The sequence below is a fragment of the Bombina bombina genome, chromosome 4, assembly GCF_027579735.1.
Source record: "Bombina bombina isolate aBomBom1 chromosome 4, aBomBom1.pri, whole genome shotgun sequence".
NCBI lineage: Eukaryota > Metazoa > Chordata > Amphibia > Anura > Bombinatoridae > Bombina > Bombina bombina.
This window is the reverse complement of record NC_069502.1, coordinates 121,982,019-122,005,453: the sequence shown is the minus strand read 5'-3', so window position 1 is coordinate 122,005,453 and position 23,435 is coordinate 121,982,019. Positions and strand designations below refer to the sequence as shown.

Below are 23,435 nucleotides of genomic sequence, written 5' to 3'. Positions count from 1 at the left end.
TAAGTCAATGCTGGTATAACAAGTTTTCTGAATGGCTGTATTAGCCTCAGAAAAGTGAGCGTTGAGCAAATTTAGCTCCACATCTCACTGTAATACCAGCGTTTCTTAAGTCAGCAGTGAGCTGGCTGAACGTGCTTGTGCACAATTTCCCCATAGGAAACAATGGGGCTGAGCTGGCTGAAAAAAAAAACTAACACCTGCAAAAAAGCAGCGTCCAGCTTCTAACGCAGCCCCATTGTTTCCTATGGGGAAAAAAAATATTTCTGCACCTAACACCATAACATAAACCCCAAGTCTAAACACCCCTAATCTTACACTTATTAACCCCTAATCCACCGCCCCCGACATCGTCGCCACCTACATTATACTATTAACCCCTAATCTGCTGCTCCGGACACCGCCGCCACCTACATTATACTTATGAACCCCTAATCTGCTGCCCCCAACATCGCCGACACCTACATTATATTTATTAACCCCTAATCTGCCCCCCCAACGTCGCCGCAACCTAACTACCCTTATTAACCCCTAATCTGCCGGCCGGACATCGCCGTCATTTTAATAAATGTATTAACCCCTAAACCGCCACACTCCCGCCTCACAAACACTAGTTAATTTTTATTAACCTCTAATCTGCCTGCCCTAACATCGCCGACACCTACTTACATTTATTAAACCCTAATTTGCCACCCCCAACGTCGCTGCTACTATAATAAAGTTATTAACCCCTAAACCTAAGTCTAACCCTAACACCCCCCTAATTTAAAAATAATTTAAATACATCTAAATAAAATAACTACAATTAAATAAATTATTCCTATTTAAAACTAAATACTTACCTGTAAAATAATTTGTATTTATTTTAACTAGGTAGAATAGTTATTAAATAGTTATTAACTATTTAATAACTACCTAGCTAAAATAAGTACAAAATTACCTGTAAAATAAATCCTAACCTAAGTTACAATTACACCTAACACTACACTATCATAAAATAAATTACCTAAACTACCTACAATTAAATACAATTAAATACAATAAACTAAATTACGAAAAAAAAAAAAAATTACAGAAAATAAAAAAAATTACAAGAAATTTAAACTAATTACACCTAATCTAATCCCCCTAATAAAATAAAAAAGCCCCCCAAAATAATAAAACTCCCTGCCCTACACTAAATTACAAATAGCCCTTAAAAGGGCCTTTTGCGGGGCATTGCCCCAAAGTAATCAGCTCTTTCACTAGCCCTTAAAAGGGCTTTTAGCGGGGCATTGCCCCAAAGTAATCAGCTCTTTTACCTGTAAAAAAAAGAAATACAATACCCCCCCAACATTACAACCCACCACCCACACACCCCTACTCTAACACTACCCCATTGAAGATCACCCTAACTTGAACCGTCTTCACCTAGCCGGGCACCACTGGTCATCCGATGGGGCAGAAGAGGACATCCGGACCGGCAGAAGTCTTCATCCTATCCGGGCAGAAGAGGACATCCAGACCAGTAGACATCTTCATCCAAGCGGAATCTTCTATCTTCATCCATCCGACGAGGAACGGCTCCATCTTGAAGACCTCCGGCACGGAACATCCTTCTAGGCCGACGACTACCCGACGAATAAATATTCCTTTAAATTACGTCATCCAAGATGGCGTCTCTCTAATTCCGATTGGCTGATAGCCTGATCAGCCAATCGGAATTAAGGTAGGAAATATCCAATTGGCTGATGCAATCAGCCAATTGGATTGAAGTTCAATCCGATTGGCTGATTGAATCAGCCAATAGAATTGACCTCGCATTCTATTGGCTGATCCAATCAGCCAATCGGATTGAACTTCAATCCGATTGGCTGATTAAATCAACCGATCAGATTTTTCCTACCTTAATTCCGATTGGCTGATAGAATCCTATCAGCCAATCGGAAGTCGAGGGACACCATCTTGGATGACGTCATTTAAAGGAACCTTCATTCGTCGTTAGTCCGTCGGCCTAGAAAGATGTTCCGCTCTAGAGGTCTTAAAGATGGAGCCATTCCTCGTCGGATGGATGAAGATAGAAGATGCCGCTTGGATGTAGATGTCTACCGGTCCGGATGTACTCTTCTGCCCGGATAGGATGAAGACTTCTGCCGGTCCGTATATCCTCTTCTGCCCCATCGGATGACCAGTGGTGCCCGGCTGGGTGAAGACGGCTCAAGGTAGGGTGATCTTCAATGGGGTAGTGTTAGGTTTATTTAAGGGGGGATCGGGTGTGTTTTAGAGTAGGGGTGTGTGGGTGGTGAGTTGTAATGTTGGGGGGTATTGTATTTCTTTTTTTTTACAGGTAAAAGAGCTGATTCCTTTGGGGCAATGCCCCGCAAAAGGCCCTTTTAAGGGCTATTTGTAATTTAGTGTAGGGCAGGGAATTTTATTATTTTGGGGGGCTTTTTTTTTAGGTGTAATTAGTTTAAACTTCTTGTAATTTTTTTATTTTCTGTAATTTAGTGTGGGGGGGGGGTTTCCCGTAATTTAGTTTATTGTATTTAATTATAATTAACCCCTTAACGACTGAGGACGTGCAGGGTACGTCCTCAGAAAAAAGGCAGTTAATGCCTGAGAACGTACCCTGCACGTCCTCAGTGTGGAAAGCAGCTGGAAGCGATCCTGCTCGCTTCCAGCTGCTTTCCGGTTATTGCAGTGATGCCTCGATATGGAGGCATCCTGCAATAACCTTTTTAAGTCATCCGGTGCAGAGAGAGCCACTCTGTGGCCCTCTCTGCACCAGAGATCGGTGTCTACCTGCGTTGGTGGGTGGGAGCCGGAACGGGAGGCGGGTGGCGGCCATCGATGGCCATGTGGATGTGAAGGGGGGCGGGATCGTGGGCGGGGGTGGCTGGGGGCACGCACGGGCGCGCGCGCGTGCACGGGAGGGTGGGGGCGGGCGCGTGCACGGGGAGGGAGCGGGTGGGAACCGCTACACTGCAGAAAATGGGGAAATAAAAAATATATCAAAAAATAAAATTTAAACAATCAGCAAGGTGGTGGGGGTTTGTCTGTGGGGGAAGCTACACTACAGAAAAAAACAAAAAAACACAAAAAAAAGCACTTTTTATTGTAAACTGGGTACTGGCAGACAGCTGCCAGTACCCAAGATGGCCCCCAATAAGGCAGAGGGGAGGGTTAGAGAGCGGTTTTGGGGGGGATCAGGGAGGTTGGGGGCTAAGGGGGGGATCCTACACAGTAGCATATGTAAATATGCTAAAAAAAAATTCATTTTTTTTTAAAAACCCTTTTATTTTAGTACTGGCAGACTTTCTGCCAGTACTTAAGATGGCGGGGACAATTGTGGGGTGGGGGAGGGAAGGGAGCTGTTTGGGAGGGATCAGGGGGTGGGATGTGTCAGATGGGAGGCTGATCTCTGCACTAAAGCTAAAATTAACCCTGCAAGCTCACTACAAACTCCCTAATTAACCCTTTCACTGCTAGCCATAATACACGTGTGAGGCGCAACAGGATTTAGTGGCCTTCTAATTACCAGAGAGCAACGCCAAAGTCATATATGTCTGCTATTTCTGAACAAAGGGGATCCCAGACAAGCATTTACAACCATTTGTGCCATAATTGCACAAGCTGTTTGTAAATGATTTCAGTGAGAAACCTAAAATTGTGAAAAATTTTACGTTTTTTTTAATTTGATCGCATTTGGCGGTGAAATGGTGGCATGAAATATACCAAAATGTGCCTAGATCAATACTTGGGGTTGTCTACTACACTACACTAAAGCTAAAATTAACCCTACAAGCTCCCTAAAAGCTCCCTAATTAACCCCTTAACTGCTGGGCATGATACACTTGTGGTGCGCAGTGGCATTTAGCGGCCTTCTAATTACCAAAAAGCAATGCCAAAGCCATATATGTGTGCTATTTCTGAACAAAGGGGATCCCAGAGAAGAATTTACAACCATTTATGCCATAATTGCACAAGCTGTTTGTAAATGATTTCAGTGAGAAACCTAAAGTTTGTGAAAAAATTTGTGAAAAAGTGAACAATTTTTTGTATTTGATCGCATTTGGCGGTGAAATGGTGGTATGAAATATACCAAAATTGGCCTAGATCAATACTTTGGGATGTCTACTAAAAAAAAATATATACATGTCAAGGGATATTCAGGGATTCCTGAAAGATATCAGTGTTCTAATGTAACTAGCGCTAATTTTGGAAAAAAATGGTTTGGAAATAGCAAAGTGCTACTTGTATTTATGGCCCTATAACTTGCAAAAAAGCAAAGAACATGTAAACATTGGGTATTTCTAAACTCAGGACAAAATTTAGAAACTATTTAGCATGGGTGTTTTTTGGTGGTTTTAGATATGTAACAGATTTTGGGGGTCAAAGTTAGAAAAAGTGTGTTTTTTTCCATTTTTCCTCATATTTTATCATTTTTTTTATAGTAAATTATAAGATATGATGAAAATAATGGTATCTTTAGAAAGTCCATTTAATGGCGAGAAAAACGGTATATAATATGTGTGGGTACAGTAAATGAGTAAGAAGAAAATTACAGCTAAACACAAACACCGCAAAAATGTAAAAATAGCCTTGGTCCCAAACGGACAGAAAATGGAAAAGTGCTCTGGTCACTAAGGGGTTAATTGTATTAGTTTAGGTAATTTATTTAATGATAGTGTAGTGTTAGGTGTAATTGTAACTTAGGTTAGGATTTATTTTACAGGTAATTTTGTACTTATTTTAGCTAGGTAGCTATTAAATAGTTAATAACTATTTAGTAACTATTCTACCTAGTTAAAATAAATACAAACTTGCCTGTAAAATAAAAATAAATCATAAGATAGCTACAATGTAATTATTAGTTATATTGTAGCTATCTTATGGTTTATTTTACAGGTAAGTATTTAGTTTTAAATAGGAATAATTTATTTAATTGTAGTTATTTTATTTAGATGTATTTAAATTATATTTAAATTAGGGGGTGTTAGGGTTAGACTTAGGTTTAGGGGTTAATAACTTTATTATAGTAGCGGCAACATTGGGGGTGGCAGATTAGGGGTTAATAAATCTAAGTAGGTGTCAGCGATGTTATGGCAGGCAGATTAGGGGTTAATAAAAATTAACTAGTGTTTGCGAGGTGGGAGTGTGGCGGTTTAGGGGTTAATACATTTATTAAAGTAGTGTCGATGTCCGGTCAGCATATTAGGGGTTAATAAGTGTAGTTAGGTTGCGGCAACGTTGTAGGCGGCAGATTAGGGGTTAATAAATGTAATGTAGGTGTCAGAAATGTTAGGGGCAGCAGATTAGGGGTTCATAAGTATAATGTAGGTGGCGGCGATGTCCGGTCAGCAGATTAGGGGTTAAAAATATTTATTATAGTGTTTGCGATGTGGGGGGGGCCTCGGTTTAGGGGTTAATAGGTAGTTTATGGGTTTTAGTGTACATTGCAGCACTTTAGTTAAGAGTTTTATGTTCCGGCGTTAGCCCATAAAACTCTTAACGACTGACTTTTATATGCGGTAGAAGTCTTGCCAGGAGAGGGTCTACCGCTCACTTCTTCCAAGACTCGTAATACCAGCGTTAGGCAAATCCCATAGAAATGATAGGATACGCAATTGACGTAAGGGGATTTGCGGTAGCCTCGAGTCGCGGAAGAAAAGTGAGCGGTGAGCCTCTACCTGCCAAACTAGTAATACCAGCGTTAGAAAAAAAGCAGCGTTGGGACCTCTCAACGCTGCTTTTTAAGGCTAACACAAAACTCGTAATCTCGCGGATTGTGTTTCATGCCCCTTTAAGCAAATGATCTGACAGCAAAATAACTTATGAACAGGGTTGTATTTTTATTTTAAAAAGAGATAAATTGTTTTAGGACAATGCCTTACAAAAAGTCCTTCTCCGAGCTATTGCTACAGTAACTTTTAGTGTTAGGATTTTTTATTTTAATGGTAGTTTTTTTTAAATTATTCTAACTTAGGGGGTATAAGGTTAGGGGTGTTACGGGTGTTAGCTGTTAGGAGGTAAGGGGGTACTTTGCAATGCTGGTTGTGGCAGTTTAGGGGTTAATAGTGTAGCTGAGTAATTTTTGATGTGGGGTGTGGTGGTTTAGGGGTTAATAGTGTAGCAGAATAGTTTGCAATGTGGAGGTGTGGCAGTTTAGGGGTTAATAGTGTAGCTGGGAAGTTTGTGATGTGGGGTTGTGGTGGTTTTGGGGTTAATTGTGTAGCAGAGTAGTTTGCAACGTTTTAGTTTAGTGCAACGTTTTAGTCTGGCCAAATTCTTTACGCAAACTTTCAAGTAGCATAAAAAATTTGAGCGTCAAATATGATTGCGTTCGAGCGATCGCCTTTAGTTTCAACTTGTAATACGAGCTCACATGTTAAATTTCACCCTGTGATGCAATATCGTAAGTGGCAATTGCAGATGGATATGTTCACTACTTGCGAAACTGTCTACCTGCAGGGAAGGTGAATTTTGCCCATTATGGACTAGTTTACAAGTGGTGCGCTAAAGGCAGTGCGAGTAGCGATAAGCAATATCGTGACTGTGCTAACAAGCATGCATATTTCAAGATAATTGAACATTGAATGAAAACGGTGGCGCTTGACAAGAATAATATAAATCTTTCCAATTTACCCTAAAGTGAAATGAATGATTGATACAGTTTGTCATTTCTATTTAGTATACAGGAGTGTTATGAGATTTGTTTTGTCTTTCAGATAAACTGAAATAGAACATTAAGGGATGATTAACTACAGTAAATCACATAATCAACAAGAAGACAATGCGATAACAATTACTCTGAATTTCAAATCAATAGTATATTTTTTTCTGACACATTTCAAAATCCTTTCCATTTCCCTGACCCCTGTATCATGTGACAGCCATCAACGAATCACAGACTCATATACATATACACTGTGAACTCTTACACATGCTCAGTAGGAGCTGGTGCTTCAAAAAGTGTGCAAAAATTGATAATGGAAGTATATTGACTTTTTTATTTTTTATGTTATATGTTATCTGAATCAGGAAAGGGACTTTAGTGTCACTTTTTAACACTGTTATTGTATTTGCAATGGTAGCTGATTGATTTTCCAGCAGAGGGAGCTTCTGTGCACACATTTTTAGAGAGTTCATTTTATCACATCTCCTTGATAGACACATGCATCACAAAATGTTAGCTCAATGGATTAGCACGCCTGACCTAGTGTAAAGTATAGGGGTTAAAAAAATGTTGCACAAAATAAATACATTAAAGGGTTACTAAACACCAAAAAAAATATTGTGTAATTCAGACAGAGCATGCCATTTAAAAAAAGTTTCCAATTTACTTCTATTATCAAATTTGCTACGTTGCCATGATATTCTGTGTTGAAGAGATACCTAGGTAGACATCTGGTGCACTGCATGGCAGGAAATAGTGCTGCCATCTAGTGTTCTTGCAAATGGATAATATTCTTGCACTGGAGCGAGTGCTGGAGTGATTGATCTAGCACCTCTGAGATGGTGAAAAGGAAAAAAGTATTCTGCTTCTTAAAGGGACACTCAATCAAAATTAAACTTTCATTATTCAGATAGAACATGCCATTTTAAACAACTTTCCAATTTACTTCCATTAACTAAATGTGCAGTCTTTTTATATTTAAACTTTTTGAGTCAACAGCTCCTACTGAGCATGTGCAAGAGTAAGTGTGTATGCATTTGTGAATGGCTGATGGCTGTCACATGGTACGTGTATGCATTTGTGAATGGCTGATGGCTGTCACATGGTACAGGGGGAGTGGAAAAAGACATAAATTTTAAAATTGTCAGAAAAAAAATCGACTACTCATTTGAAGTTCAGACTAAGTGCTATTGCATTGTCTTGTTATCTTGCATTTGTTGATTATGCAAATCTACTGTGTTGACTGGTCCTTTAATTACATGCTATCAGGCTTCCTTATGCAAACATGCTTCACAGAGCCAAAAAAGTCACAGTTACCCAATGTATCTCAAGCCTAGAAACAATCGCCTGTTTTTATTTATTTAATTTTTCTAAATGGCGCTTACACTTTATACCCCACACACAGTCTGAAAGAGCAGGTGATTGCCTTTCAAACGGTCTGTTGTGGTAGGGTTTTTTTTAAGCGTTGCTGATATTGAGGGGTTGTGTGCTCCCTCCCCTATCCAGCTACGTTCTTGTGCCTTTACTTCTGGGTTTCTGGGGCTTAGTGACGTTGACACGCGCATGTGAAGTGATGTCACTGCCATGAACGGAATCCCCAGACAATGCTGTTCTTCTATACCACCTTGTTACTGGGCTTTGCGTGATCAGCTCTGAAAATGCCCCTCTGGGTTAATGGCACACAGTTGTCATACACACTTAAAGCATTGTGCAGATGATGACCATGTGACCAAGGTTAATCAGTAAACTTTGCAAAATCTCAAAGAATAAACTGAACAATATAGAAGATAAAAGAAGAGGAGGCATATTTGTACAATTTAAAAATAAATATGTGCTGATCATAATCAACAAAATGTCATTTTAAAATGATTTAATTTGCTTTTATACTGTCCTGTTAGTTGTTTTTTTCTGATAAAAGTAAGGGTCAGAAAACCCCTTCTAATATTCTTTCTTTCTGGTTGAGAAGTGTTATCAAGATAGCTTATGAGACAGCTGGACAGCAGCCTCCTGAGAGTATTACGGCTCATTCCACTAGGGCTGTCCCTTCTTCAGGGGTTTTTAAAAATGAAGCTTCTGTGGAACAAATTTGCAAGGCGGCCACATGGTCCTCATTGCATTCCTTTTCCAAATTATACAAATTTGATACTTTTGCCTCAGCTGAGGCTTCCTTTAGGAGAAAAGTTCTTCAAGCGGTGGTGCCTTCTGTTTAGGTCTACCTGTCTTGCTATCCCTCCCTTTCATTCTGTGTCCACTAGTTTGGGTATTGGTTCCCACTAGTAATTAGAATAAAATTGTGGACTCTCCATGCCATAGAAAAGAAGACAAAATGTATGCTTACCTGATAAATTTATTTCTTTCCGGGCATGGAGAGTCCACAACCCTCCCTTATTTAAATTTAAGACAGCAGTTCTTTGGTACAAACCTCAGGCACCTTTATACCCTTGTGTTATCTTCTTTTTGCTTTTCCATCGTCCGAATGACTGGGGATTTTGGGTAAGGGAAGTGACACTTAACAGCTCTGCCCAGGTGCTCTTTGACTCCTCCTGCTGGCCAGGAGTTGAATTCCCACTAGTAATTGGAATGAAGTTGTGAACTCTCCATGCCTGGAAATAAATGAATTTATAAGGTAAGCATAAATTTAGTTTTTTTAAAGGGCCAGTAAACCTAGGAAATAATGTTATATAATTCTGCACATAGTGCAGAATTATATAACATTAGCTTAGCTCCAGATTTCAAAAGTAAATAGTTAAAAAGATATCACGCAAAGAAAACTGAACACCGCTCTTGGCTCTACTGAGCGGGTCTGTTTTCTTCTCCGAAGTGCATTTGGGCACGGTGTCTAATCACAGCCGGCCCGATCGCAGTATTAAAATCAATGTAGCTCGCTCCCGCTACCAGACCAGAGCGGGAGCGAGCTACATTGATTTTAATAGCGCGATCGGGCGCGCTGTGAATAGACAGCGTGCCCGTGATGCACTTAGCAGAAGAAAACAGACCCGCTCAGTAGAGCCAAGAGCGGTGTTCTGTTTACTTTGCGTTATATCTATTTATCTATTCCCTTTTGAAATCTGGAGCTAAGCTAATGTTATATAATTCTGCACTATGTGCAGAATTATATAACATTATTTCCTAGGTTTACTGGCCCTTTAATTTTATTTCATGTGTTATTTGAATCACGAAAGGGACTTTAGTGACACTTTTTAACACTGTTTTTGTATTTGCAATTGTAGCTGATTGATTATCCAGCAGAGGGAGCTTTTTATCACATCTCCTTGATAGACACAAGTATCACATTTAAATCAGAAATGTAAAACATTTTGTTTCGATTGTTTCTTAGATTCACACAAATTCAAAACTTGTAACATCTAAAGGTAATTCCATATTGTGATGTAATGGAATATTGTCACTCAGATGGTAATAGGATTCCCAATAGAAACCCAAAAGTATGGTTTTCTCTACTATATACAAGATCTTGCCTGCTGTATTCTAGACCTAGGAACTCTAGAATAAACTGTGTAATCTCACCATAAATAGCTGCTGTTAATGTAGCTACAGAGCTTGTGTTGTGCACAGGACAGCTATTCATTAGTAATACAATAATGCCAGTGCTTGCTTCTAATTATTATTATTATTATTATTATTATGCATTTATAAAGGTTCACCAAATTAAAGTGATTCATGGTAAAAAATACAGATACATGAAACAGACTAAAACTAGACAAATTAATACAAGAGCATGAGGTAATGTTTTTGTGCTGTGTTCCACACCCACACTGAGTAACAACTTTTGAGTTACAGGTAAGAAACTACCATTATAGCATTAACGACCTTTGAGTCTTTAAATAAATACAGAATTGTAAAAGCTCATGACTTACCAGTTGTCTGTTTGTCTGTCTGACAGTCCAGGATTCTAGAAATGGAATTCCTTTGGCCGCGCCTGGTGACAAGTCATTCTCTACCCCTGAATACAGTCCCAACTTTCACAAATTTGGATCAACAAGGCCAGTAGTTAATTTTCGGTGTGTTTTAATCTATACTCATCTTGTACTAACATTAGCATTGTATTACATTGTTTGTCTGTCCGTCTATCTATCTATCTATCTATCTATCTATCTATCTATCTATCTATCTATCTATCTATCTATCTATCTATCTATCTATCTATCTATATCTATACTGTATATCTATATCTATCTATCTATCTATCTATCTATCTATCTATCTATCTATCTATCTATCTATCTATCTATCTATCTATCTATCTATCTATCTATCTATCTATCTATCCATCTCTCTCATGTCGGATGAGATGGTGTTATTATGAGTGTAACTGTATTGTGTAATGTATTTTTGATGTGTTTTGTGAAACTTTTTTTGTTTTGCAAAACAGTTAAAGGGACACTCAAGTCAAAACAAACTTTTATGATTCAGAAAGAGCAGCAGTTTTAAGACACTTTCCAATTTGCTTCTATTATGAAATTTTGCTCAGTCTTTTTATATTCACACTTTCTGGGGAACAAGATCCTACTGAGCATGTGCACAAACTCACATGGTATATGTATACTAGTCTGCGATTGGCTGATGTTTGTCACATGATACAGGGGGCCTTAAAATGGGAGAAAAAATAAATTTGTCAGAAAAAAATCTACTGCTTATTTAAAATTCAGAGTAAGTGTTATTGCATTGTCTTTGTATTATGCACTTATTAATTTTGCAATTCTACTGCATTGAGTGGTCCTTTAACCAGAGCTCTTAGGTCGTGATAATCATTCTAGTGTAAATCCTGATTGGGCTTACGCATTCGCATTTACTTTCAACATGTAATATGAGCGCAGTTTAACTTGTGCGCAAACTAATGTGAAATCCTGATATCTCTCGCTCGCAAACGATACAGCGCCACTTGTAATCTGGCCCAAAATGTTTTGCATGGCTTTTCTTTAGGTTTTAAAAATCATACCAGCCTATCAAAGAACAATTAAAAACCTGTTATATTGCAATGTTATAATTACACATTCAATTTATGTTACAGACTGAAAGTGTCCTATGTCCTAAAGTATAAAAAAAGTGCATTAAAAAATATGACATTTAGTGGTCAAGTAGAAAAATATAATAATTATATAATACATGTACATGTAGAAATAATATAATGTTCGTATTTATTTATTTAGTACTTTCTTTGGTGACATACAGATAGATTACGAGTTTGGCGTTATGAGTGAAAATGCATTGTTATGCTTCATAACGATGCTTTTTCCCTAACGCCGCTATTGCAAGTCTTGCCGTTATAGGTGTACCGCACACCTTTCTGGCCTTCACGCAACGTCAGTACCGCACTTTTTAAAAAGTCCTTTTTCAATGGGACTCCCATAGCGCCGGTATTACGAGTTTGCCTGGGAGGCCAAAATGTGAGCGGTACACTCTATAACCACAAGATTTGTACCGACATCTAAAGTCAGTAGTTATGAGTTTTACGTTACAAAGCTGTAGCATAAAACTCATAACTGTTACAAAGTACACTAACACCCATAAACTACCTATTAAACCCTAAACCGAGGCCCTCCCGCATCGCAAACACTAAAATAAAATGATTAACCCCTAATCTGCTGCTCTGGACATTGCCGCCACTTAAAAAATGTATTAACCCCTATTCCGCCGCTCCCCATCGTTGTCACTATAATAAACCTATTAACCCCTAAACCACCGACCTCCTGCATCACTACATAAATGTATTAACCCCTAAACCTAACCCTAACGTAACCCTTACCCTATCACCCCCTAACTTAAATATAAGTAAAATAAATCTAAATAAAATTTACAATTATTACATAAATAACCTATTTAAAACTAAATACAAACTTACCTGTAAAATAAAACCTACGCTAGCTACAATATAACTAATAGTTACATTGTAGCTAGCTTAGGTTTTATTTTTATTTCACAGGTAAGTTTGTATTTATTTTAACTAGATAGACTAGTTAGTAAATAGTTATTAACTATTTACTAACTACCTAGTTAAAATAAATACAAAGTTACCTGTAAAATAAAACCTAACCAGCCTTACATTAAAAACTAACATTACAATAAAATAAAAAAAATAAATTAATCAAATACAATTATCTAAATTACAAAAAATAAACACTAAATTACACAAAATAAAAAATGAAATTATCAAAAATAAAAACGAATTACTCCTAATCTAATAGCCCTATCAAAATAAAAAAGCCCCCCAAAATAAAAAAAAACCTAGCCTACACTAAACTGCCAATAGCCCTTAAAAGGGCCTTTTGCGGGGCATTGCCCCAAAGAAATTATCACTTTTACCTGTAAAAAAAAATTACAAACACCCCCCCAACAGTAAAACCCACCACCCACACAACTAAACCCCCCAAATAAAATTCTATCTAAATAAAACTAAGCTAACCATTGCCCTGAAAAGGGCATTTGGATGGGCATTGCCCTTAAAAGGGCATTTAGCTCTTTTACGGTGCCCAAACCCTAAGCTAAAAATAAACCCTTAAAAAAACCTAACACTAACCCCCGACGATCCACTTATAGTTTTCGAAGACTGGACATCCATCCTCATCCAGGCGGCAGAAGTCTTCATCCAAGCGGGCAGAAGTCCTCATTGAAGCCGGCAGAAGTCTTCATCCAAGCGGGCAGAAGTCTTCATTCAGACGGTATCTTCTATATTCATCCATCCGGCACGGAGCGGGTCCATCTTCAAGACATCTTCTTCCTATGGTCGCTGTAGAATGAAGTTTCCCTTTAAGTGACATCATCTAAAATGACATCCCTTACATTCCTATTGGCTGATAGAATTCTATCAGTCAATAGGAATTAAAGGGGGAAAAATCCTATTGGCTGTTGCAATCAGCCAATAGGATTGAGCTTTCATCCTATTGGCTGATCCAATCAGCCAATAGGATTGAGCTTGCATTCTATTGGCTATTCCAATCAGCCAATAGAATGCAAGCTCAATCTTATTGGATTCTATCAGCCAATCAGAATGTAAGGGACGCCATCTTGGATGACGTCACTTAAAGGGAAACTTCATTCTACAGCGACCATCGGAAGAAGAGGATGCTCCGCGCCGGATGTCTTGAAGATGGACCCGCTCCGTGCCGGATGGATGAAGATAGAAGATGCCATCTGGATGAAGACTTCTGCCCGCTTGGATGAAGACTTCTGCTGCCTGGATGAGGATGGATGTCCGGTCTTTGAAAACTGTGGATCGTCAAGGTTAGTGTTAGGGTTTTTTAAGGATTTATTGGGTGGGTTTTATTTTTAGATTAGGGTTTGGGCACCGTAAAAGAGCTAAATGCCCATCCAAATGCCCTTTTCAGGGCAATGGTTATCTTAGGTTTATTTAGATAGAATTTTATTTGGGGGGTTTGGTTGTGTCGGTGGTGGGTTTTACTGTTGAGGGGTTGTTAGTATTTTTTTTTTACAGGTAAAAGAGCTGATTTCTTTGGGGCAATGCTCCGCAAAAGGCCCTTTTAAGGGATATTGGCAGTTTAGTGTAGACTAGGGTTTTTTTATTTTGGGGGGGCTTTTTTATTTTGATAGGGCTAGATTAGGAGTAATTCGTTTTTATTTTTGATAATTTCGTTTTTTATTTTGTGTAAGTTAGAGTTTATTTTTTTTTTGTAATTTAGATAATTGTATTTGATTCATTTTTATTTTTTTTATTTTATTGTAATGTTAGTTTTTAGTGTAAGGCAGGTTTTTGCAGGTAAGTTTGTATTTATTTTAACTAGGTAGTTAGTAAATAGTTAATAACTATTTACTAACTAGTCTACCTAGTTAAAATAAATACAAATTTACCTGTGAAATAAAAGTAAAACCTAAGCTAGCTACAATGTAACTATTAGTTATGTTGTAGCTAGCTTAGGTTTTATTTTACAGGTAAGTTTGTATTTAGTTTTAAATAGGTTATTTAGGTAATAATTGTAAGTTTTATTTAGCTTTATTTTAATTAAATTTAAGTTAGGGGGTGTTAGGGTTAGGGTTAGGTTCAGGGTTACGTTAGGGTTAGGTTTAGGGGTTAATATATTTATGTAGTGTTAGTGATGTGGGAGGCCAGAGGTTTGGGGGTTAATAACTTTAGTATAGTGGCGTTGACATCGGGGGCGGCAGATTATGGGCTAATAAGTGTATTTAGGTGGCAGCAATGTTAGGGGCAGCAGATTAGGGGTTAATGACATTATGTAGGTGGCAGCGATGTTAGGGACAGCAGATAAGGGGTTAATAATATTATGTAGGTGGCGGCGATGTTAGGGGGGGCAGATAAGGGCTGTTTAGATGTGGTTTTTATGTTAGGGTGTTAGGTTTAAACATAACTTTTTCTTTCCCCATAGACATCAATGGGGCTGCGTTACGGAGCTTTTGTTTCCGCGATCGCAGGTGTTTTTTTTTTAGCCGACTCTCCCCATTGATGTCTATGGGGAAATCATGCACGAGCATGTCAAAACACTGCATGTATTTGGGTGAGTTATGGAGCTCAATGCCACCATATCGCCCGCACAAGCCGGGTTTTACAAAATCTGTAATAGCAGCGCTATAGGGAGGTGAAATACTGCCGCTTTTGTGGCGGTCATTAATGTCCCTATATCGCTCAAAACTCATAATCTAGCTGTTTGTTATTGAGCCAGGACAGGCTTTATCATTTGAGAAAGTAGACATCTTCCAATTGGCTATTGATTTGTATTCCCTTCATACAGATATTTCAGCAGTGCTTGGTTAAAAGACTTTTGACCCCTGTAATTTTCTTTTTGAGCCGTGCTGGATAACTTCTACAAAATTCAAACTCCATTTTTCCCCTCAACAGCAGCCTGAACCCCAACCGATACACCAAACAAAACAACCACACCAATCTAAAATGGCTGATCTGTGCTAGTTTTACCCTTTAAAATGACAGTAAATACCTTGTAATTACAATACATTTATGTTGTGTTGCTATAGAATAACATATCAGTTGAGTATTAACATTTTTATAACAAATTCACATCCTTTTTACTGCATTTATTTTCGGATATCAAAAATCCACCCACTATTTGCCAATCTAGACTTTAGTTCACAGACTACCAGGCTAGTCACATTCATAAAGTTAGTATTTAATGCATTGTTTTTGCAGTTGTTATCTGATAAAGCCAACTAGGGACAGATATAGAGCAGAGAAGGGCCAAAATGTATTATAAGTCGAGCGTGCAAGCTTCTTAGCTTGAGAAGTTGTCCGCTCGCCTTTGTAGCATACGTATGTATCAATACACACTCAAGTGAGCGTGTAAAGCCCACCCCTTCTTTTGCCTGACCAATCACCTGTCAATTACCCTGAGCGAGCAAGTGAGCGAGGGAGTGAGGGGTGATTTATTTTGGCCACCTCAGAGGTGGTGAAGAGTGTAAGAAGCAGTGGTCTAATGGCTGCTACTTATTACATTGTGGGAAACAGGCTCGCATTTCGCATCAGAAACATTAACAACATGACCAACGATCACCCTGGCCTCTAGCAGCAAATTAATCCTTTTATAGAGGGTTTAATGATGTTAACTAAGTACATCTGTGTGTGTTTGCAATTGGACTGTGTCATTTATATTTTTATCAAAATATTTTTTTTTTATTCGTTTAGTTTGAAACAAGATGAATATTCTTAGAATATTTACATTCATTTTCATGAAACAAATGTAAATATTCCAAAGCTACAGGTGAAAAAGTTCACGAAAAAGACTGGAGCAAATTAGATAATAGAAGTAAATGGGAAAGTTGTTTAATATTGTATATTCTATCTTATCATAAAATAAAAATGTTGGGGTTCATGTACTTTTAACCCCGTAAACCAAAATGAGGTAGATCTATGTCATACGGTACAAATCCCATTGTACCACACAGCGTAGATCTATGTCGCAGGCGCAGGAATTCCCAGCAGTCTCGGCTATCAAGTGCTTCGTTACCATATGAAGGCAGATGCCAGATCGTTACAGACAGTGACACTGCAAGTATTGGCAGGAGATGTGGGAGGGAAGGTTGGAGGTAGGTGTGTGGGAGGGTGCCCTACACAACTGAAATTTCTTTGAAGGGAGAGGGAGGGATGGGAAGCTACACTACCGCAAAAGAGGAATTCGAAGGGGGGTACCGTAACGATCATGGGGAGGGAGAGGACGCCACTAAACATAAATTGATAAATAAAAAAAACATATACACTTGGTACTGCCAGTACCAAAGATAGCCACAACTAGAATGAGGGGGAAGGGCTAAAAAGCTGTTTGGGGCAATCAGGGAGGTGGGAGGGTGCAGGAGGGATCACTACACTGCAAGAAAAAAAAAATCCCTAAACTGCATACAGGCAGACCTTCTGCCAGTACCTAAGATGGTGGTGACCAGTGGGGGGCGAGGGAGGGAAGAGAGCTGTTTGGGAGGGATCAGGAAGTGGGACGTGTCAGGAGGGTAATCTCTACTCTGCATCAAAAATTACCTTTACAAAGCTAACTGATTAACCCCTTCACTGTAAAGAATTTCAGGTAAAGAGTGCAGCTGCAGTTAGCAGCAATCTAATCGCTAAAAAGCAATGGCAAAGCCAAGCATGTCTGCTATTTCTGAACAAATAAGAGCCCAGAGAAGCTTTTATAAACATTTGTCATATGACTGCAGTAGCTGTGTGAAAATAATTTCAGTGAGAAAACCAAAGTTTGCAAAAAAGTTTTTTTTTTTACATGATCGTATCTAGCAGCCAAATAGTGGCATCAAATATACCAAAATAGGCCTAGATCAATTCTATTTAATTCTTAAAAGAAGCCAACACATTCTGCATTCATTTATTTTTACAAACATTTCTTTTTATGTAGATGAAATAATATCCAATTACTGCTGCTTTGATATAACTTGTATCAGCTCCTGACCTTCCACACATTATATTCATTTATATTATTAAGCTGTATCAGCACTAAACTTATATTAGCCATACCATTTTCTAAGGGTTGAATAGAGGGAGGCACATCAGCGTGATTATGAAAATGCTGACATTGCAGATTTATGCGCTGGTAACCTGATTCCATAAACCTTTTGTTTAACTAATTGAATTGAGGCATATTTATTATTTATTACATTTTGTTTAATAACTCCTATATATTATATTTTACAGGGAACTTTACACAGTAAATGCAGATACTTTTATACCTCTTCAGAAGCTACCCAGAAGTCCTAGGTAAGTTTTAAATTTGAGCACTGTTCCATATACCTAAACTTAAAGGGACACTAAAGTCAAAAATTAAATTCTAATGATTGAAATAGATCACGCAGTTTTAAAGGACTTTCATATTTACTTCAATTATGACAATTTGCACACTCTTTTTATATGCACGCTTTCTGAGGCACCAGCTCCTACTGAGCATGTTCACAAGTGTATACGTAAACTAGTCTGTGATTGGCTGATGGCTGTACAGGGGGCACAATCTACTGCTTATTTGAAATTTAAAGTGTTATTATACTGTCTTTTTATTATGCACTTGTTAAAGGGACAGTCTAGTAAAAATTAAACTTTCATGATTCATATACTGCATGCAATTTTAAACAACTTTCCAATTTACTTGTATCATAAAATTGGCTTTGTTCTTTTGGTATTCTTTGTTGAAAGCTAAAACTAGGTAGGCTCATATGATAATTTCCTACCTAACCAAATTAGCTACAAGAGAGCTCCAGTACATTGAAAAACAGTGGATTGAAGTACTGTCTGGATTTAAAATCGTTAAAGGGACAGTCTAGACCCAATACTTATTCTTTATTACTTATTGTTACATACCAGACAAGCTTCTTGCAACTGCTTCCACATCTATAAGCTTTTAAGAATTACATGAAACTTTTAAATAATCATCATTTGTTAGCAGCTGAATATGGCCGCCAAGCTCCGCCCACAGCTTCTTGTCCATTTAGCTTTTTCCTTCTATCAGTTAGCTAGTTCAAATTGCATATGCAAAATCAGCATGTGCAAATAGGAAAACGTATTCAGGAGTCAATCGTGATTGGAGAAACTTAACATACAAAAATATACACACAATAGGTGAGCGGAGCATGGCAGACATTTCAGCTCATAACAAACTAATATTGTATCTAAATGTTTAATGTACTTCTTATAAAGTTATACATGTGGCACCAGTTGCAGGATGCTTCTCTGTTATGTAATAATAATAATTAATCAAAATGATGTATTGGGTTTAGACTGTCCCTTTAATTCTAACACTTAAATCAACCTGATCAAATAAGATTGGCCGCGAATCTGCAGGGGGCGGCATTGCACCAGCAGTTCACACACAGCCATTAATGTCTAAACTGTTGCAACAAAAGTGAGTACACCCCTAAGTAGAAATGTCAAAATTGGGCTCAAATAGCCATTTTCCCTCCCCGGTGTCATGTGACTCGTTAGTGTTACAAGGTCTCAGGTGTGAATGGGGAGCATGGTGTTATCGCTCTCACACTCTTTCAACCTGGTCACTAGAAGTTCAACATGGCAGTTCATGGCAAAGAACTCTCTGAGGATCTGAAAAAAAGAATTGTTGCTCTACATAAAGATGGCCTAGGCTATAAAAAGATTGCAGAGACCCTGAAACTAAGCTGCAGCATGGTGGGCAAGACCATACAGTGGTTTCACAGGACAGGTTCCTCACCTTGGTCGACCAAAAAAGTTGAGCGCACGTGCTCAGCGTCATATCCAGAGGTTGTCTTTGGGAAATAGACATTTGAGTGCTGCCAGCATTGCAGAGGTTGAAGGGGTGGGGGGTTCAGCCTGTCAGTGGTCAGACGATACGCCACACACTGCATCAAATTGGTCTGCATGGCTGTCGTCCCAGAAGGAAGCTTCTTCTATAGATGATGCACAAGAAAGCCTGCAAACAGTTTGCTAAAGACAAGCAGACTAAGGACATGGATTACTGGAATCATGTCCTGTGGTCCGATGAGACCAAGATAAACTTATTTGTTTCAGATGGTGTTAAGCGTGTGTGGCGGCAACCAGGTGAGGAATACAAAGACAAGTGTGTTTTGCCTACAGTCAAGCATGGTGGTGGGAGTGTCATGGTCTGGGCCTGCATGAGTGCTGCCGGCACTGGGGAGCTACAGTTCATTGAGGGAACCATGAATGCCAACATGTACTGTGACATACTGAAGCAGAGCATGATTCCCTCCCTTTGCAGGACAGTATTCCAACATGATAACGACCTCAAACACACCTCCAAGACGACCACTACCTTGCTAAAGAAGCTGATGGTAAAGGTGATGGACTGGCCAAGCATGTCTCCAGACCTAAACACTATTGAGCATCTGTTGGGCATCCTCAAACGGAAGGTGGGGGAGTGCAATGTCTCTAACATCCACCAGCTCTGTGATGTTGTCATGAAGGAGTGGAAGAGGACTCCAGTGGCAACCTGTGAAGCTCTGGTGAAGTCCATGCCCAAGAGAGTTAAGGCAGTGCTGGAAAATAATGGTGGCCACACAAAATATTGACAATTTGGGTCCAATTTGGACATTTTCACTTAGGGGTGTACTCACTTTTGTTGCCAACGGTTTAGACATTAATGGCTGTGTGTTGAGTTATTTACACTGTTAAACAGGCTGTACACTCACTACTTTACATGGTAGCAAAGTGTAATTTCTTCAATGTTTTCACATGAAAATATATAATAAAATATTTACAAAAATGTGAGGGGTGTATGTATATATACATACACAACACACAGAGACAGTCCAGCACTCACTTACAAGCTTTCAGCTAAGATTAAAAGCAAAAATGGAAGGGTTAGTTACCGCATTTGGCGAAATGGGACAAGCCCAGGTACCACGTCAAGGTCCCTTCCAAAAACCTGGGACCCTAAAACAGCCCCACAATGCAAGCTCTCAATCCAACAAACTGGGAACAAGTGAAGGGTGCACAGGCTTATGTAATCACCCCAGACATATACAAAACATGGAAGGGGACTGCACTCTCAGACTGAACCGGGTATACATCTCATGACCCTGCAACATGCTCAGCTCTGGGTGCTCACTGGCACTCACAGGAAGCTGTGCTGTCTCCCGAGTCACAGGCAGTTAACCCCAGACAGGTCTGGGTGCAAGAACCATAGGGAAAAATTACAAAACAAATTAATACAACACACAGAGTAAGTGCAGCACTCACTTACAAGCTCCATGATGTCGTCATGGAGTCCCCGATGTCAGGACATATCATCTGCTTGATTCACGGCTTAATCCATTTGAAAAGGTGCCAGTCAGAAACCGAAACGTCATGGGACTTTTTATCTGATATGCTTCATTAAAATCTAAGTTGTATTCAGTAAATCCAGTGAGTGCTGTCTTTCTACATAGGACTGTGTTTACCCCTGATACAGCACCCTGGTGGATGTTAACTCGCATTTGAGGATAGGAATACAGGCCCTTATTTCTGAAATATATATATAGTATATCTATTGCTAAGATTTTTTACAGTATGTATAATAATTTTTAATAATAATTATAAATATTTTTTAATATTAGATTTAATATTTCAATAGCACACATTGAAGTTAGCAATTCTTCATGTGCACTAATCCGACACCTCATTAGACCTAAATTGCAAACCCTCAAGCTCGTTACTCATAATTTATATTCCTATGTTCTTCACATAGAAAATAATGTAATTTTTGTTATTAAATATTTATTTCTATATATATACTATTTCTATATATATAACTATAAATCTATAGAAATAGATATACAGGTATATATATATATATATATATATATATATATATATATATATATATATATATATATATATATATATATATATATATATATATATATATATATATATATATATATATATATATATATATATATATATAAATATATATTTACAATAAAAATTGTATGTGAAGAACATTGAAATTTTAACTTTTCCTGTTTGGTTAGTGTTTTGAGTGATAGGTGTTAGATTTATTTCTTCTGCGCTCTCCATTGACTTTTATGAGGAGAATACATTAACACAGTTGCAATATTTGATAAGCAGGCGTTGGGTTTTGCTCAGGCACAAACCTTTAACTTTTAATATGCACGCTACCGGATGCACGCAAAAAGCTTCCGTCTAGCAAAGTTTAAGCTCGAGTGAAAGCGCTTAATAGAGCTCCACTCGTAATCTAGCATAAAGTAAGTTACAGGATTTTCCCTTATCCATCGTTTGCACAGTTTAGTGTTTTAGCACTCAGTGGAAATTAAAAGCCTACCATTTTCAGAGATATATTAAAGGAAAAAGGGAACAAAATAAATAATGAAAGTAGTTTAATTCTTCCTTTAAGAAAATGAATTTCTTTTTGCTAATTTGTTTTTGCTTGATGTCAAACATTTTCCATTGCAGAATAGTTCCCTATACACCTAAATAAAAGAATGATTGGAAACTCTTTACACGTTTGTATATCCTCAGAATCCCATATAGCATCAAGGTACAAAGACAACAACTGGAAGAAGAGAAAAGAGACGTAAAACAGCTAAGTGGATGGAAACCGTCTCCTCCCCCTGATCTCTTCAAAGTACCAAAAAACGCTCAGAGGACAAATGTAGAATAGGGAATAAAAGATAAACACTTCTGTTATTTGAAAAGACTACAATGCTACATTTTTACAAATAAATACAAATCATTATGCATTTTTTATTCGCTTTTTCTTTTATCTTATAGAAATAGGTCATATTACTGTGTAATCGCTGTTTCTTGTACTAGTAGACAGTTATGCAGGTAAAAAACAACATAGGAAAGGTATTTTTTGGTTAACAGGTCTATACTAAAAAGGATAATTAAATTAATATTAAAGGGACGGTACATATGAGAATTGTTTTATCTTTAAATATTGTCTATTTAAACTACATTCTGAGCTACTTTTTTACAGTTTAATTTTACGCAATTTAAGCATTTTAATGCACTCTACCCCTCCCATAAGCCACCAGTGTTAATTTTTTAGTGTATTCTGCAGCAGACAGTAAAACTAACCACAAGGCAACCACCTTCCAACTCTTACACATGAGCAGCATGTCTGCTATGAGAAGCCTGGCAGACACATATTACTCAAAAACTCAGCACAAAGCACTGCTACAACACCAATAACCAAGACTACAGCTCCCATAAACCTCTGCTGCACAATTGCTACTAATCGTTATCACAGAGCGAAAGTTTGAAAAATGTTTAAGCTCTTAATATAATGATGATAAATCTTTTATAATTGATTGTGTTTTGGTTTTAGTTAAACACACTGTGTATTTGAAGTTACTATGGTGACAGGAGAAATACTGAGTGCTATGCCCCAACAGACATGCACTATTTTTTACAGAGTACATATTATTCATTTATATTTACACTTGTTTGATGTTGTATGTTGAAGGGGCCATGTTGAGCTGAAAATATCATAAATAAACATCTTTTTTTAACACATAAATTCTAGTGAAAATGTATTAAATTTCTAAAATTTACCAGAATGGATGTAAAAACCTTGCCCACACTCACAGGGGCTGCCCTCAGGGAATGAAGTATGTATTCTTCTATTAGGGTAATACATGTTTTGCATATTTTGACACAATCTTGTCACTTTTCAGTTTGCTAGGTAAAACTTTACTCTTCATTTTTCAAGACACATTATCTTCAGGCATAGTACCTCAGGACTGGTGTAAAACTTATGTGGTGCCACTCTTTAAAAAGGGAAACAGGGCTGATTCAGGAAGCTATAGACCAGTTAGTCTGACATCAATAGTGGGGAAGGTACTTGAAGGGATTATAAAG

General features: G+C 38.0%; 1 protein-coding gene across 1 annotated transcript in view; it reads left to right on the top strand.

Moving 5' to 3' along the window:
* Positions 1-22,310, top strand: part of SPATS1 (spermatogenesis associated serine rich 1) — a 62,416-nt gene extending 40,106 nt beyond the window's left edge. Inside the window, exons 5-7 of the mRNA XM_053711155.1 lie at positions 10,554-10,671; positions 17,787-17,849; positions 22,092-22,310. Coding sequence (XP_053567130.1) covers positions 10,554-10,671; positions 17,787-17,849; positions 22,092-22,233 — 323 coding nt within the window. The 3' untranslated portion in view covers positions 22,234-22,310. The remainder of the gene's footprint in view (positions 1-10,553; positions 10,672-17,786; positions 17,850-22,091) is intronic.
* The last annotated feature ends 1,125 nt before the right edge of the window (positions 22,311-23,435 follow it).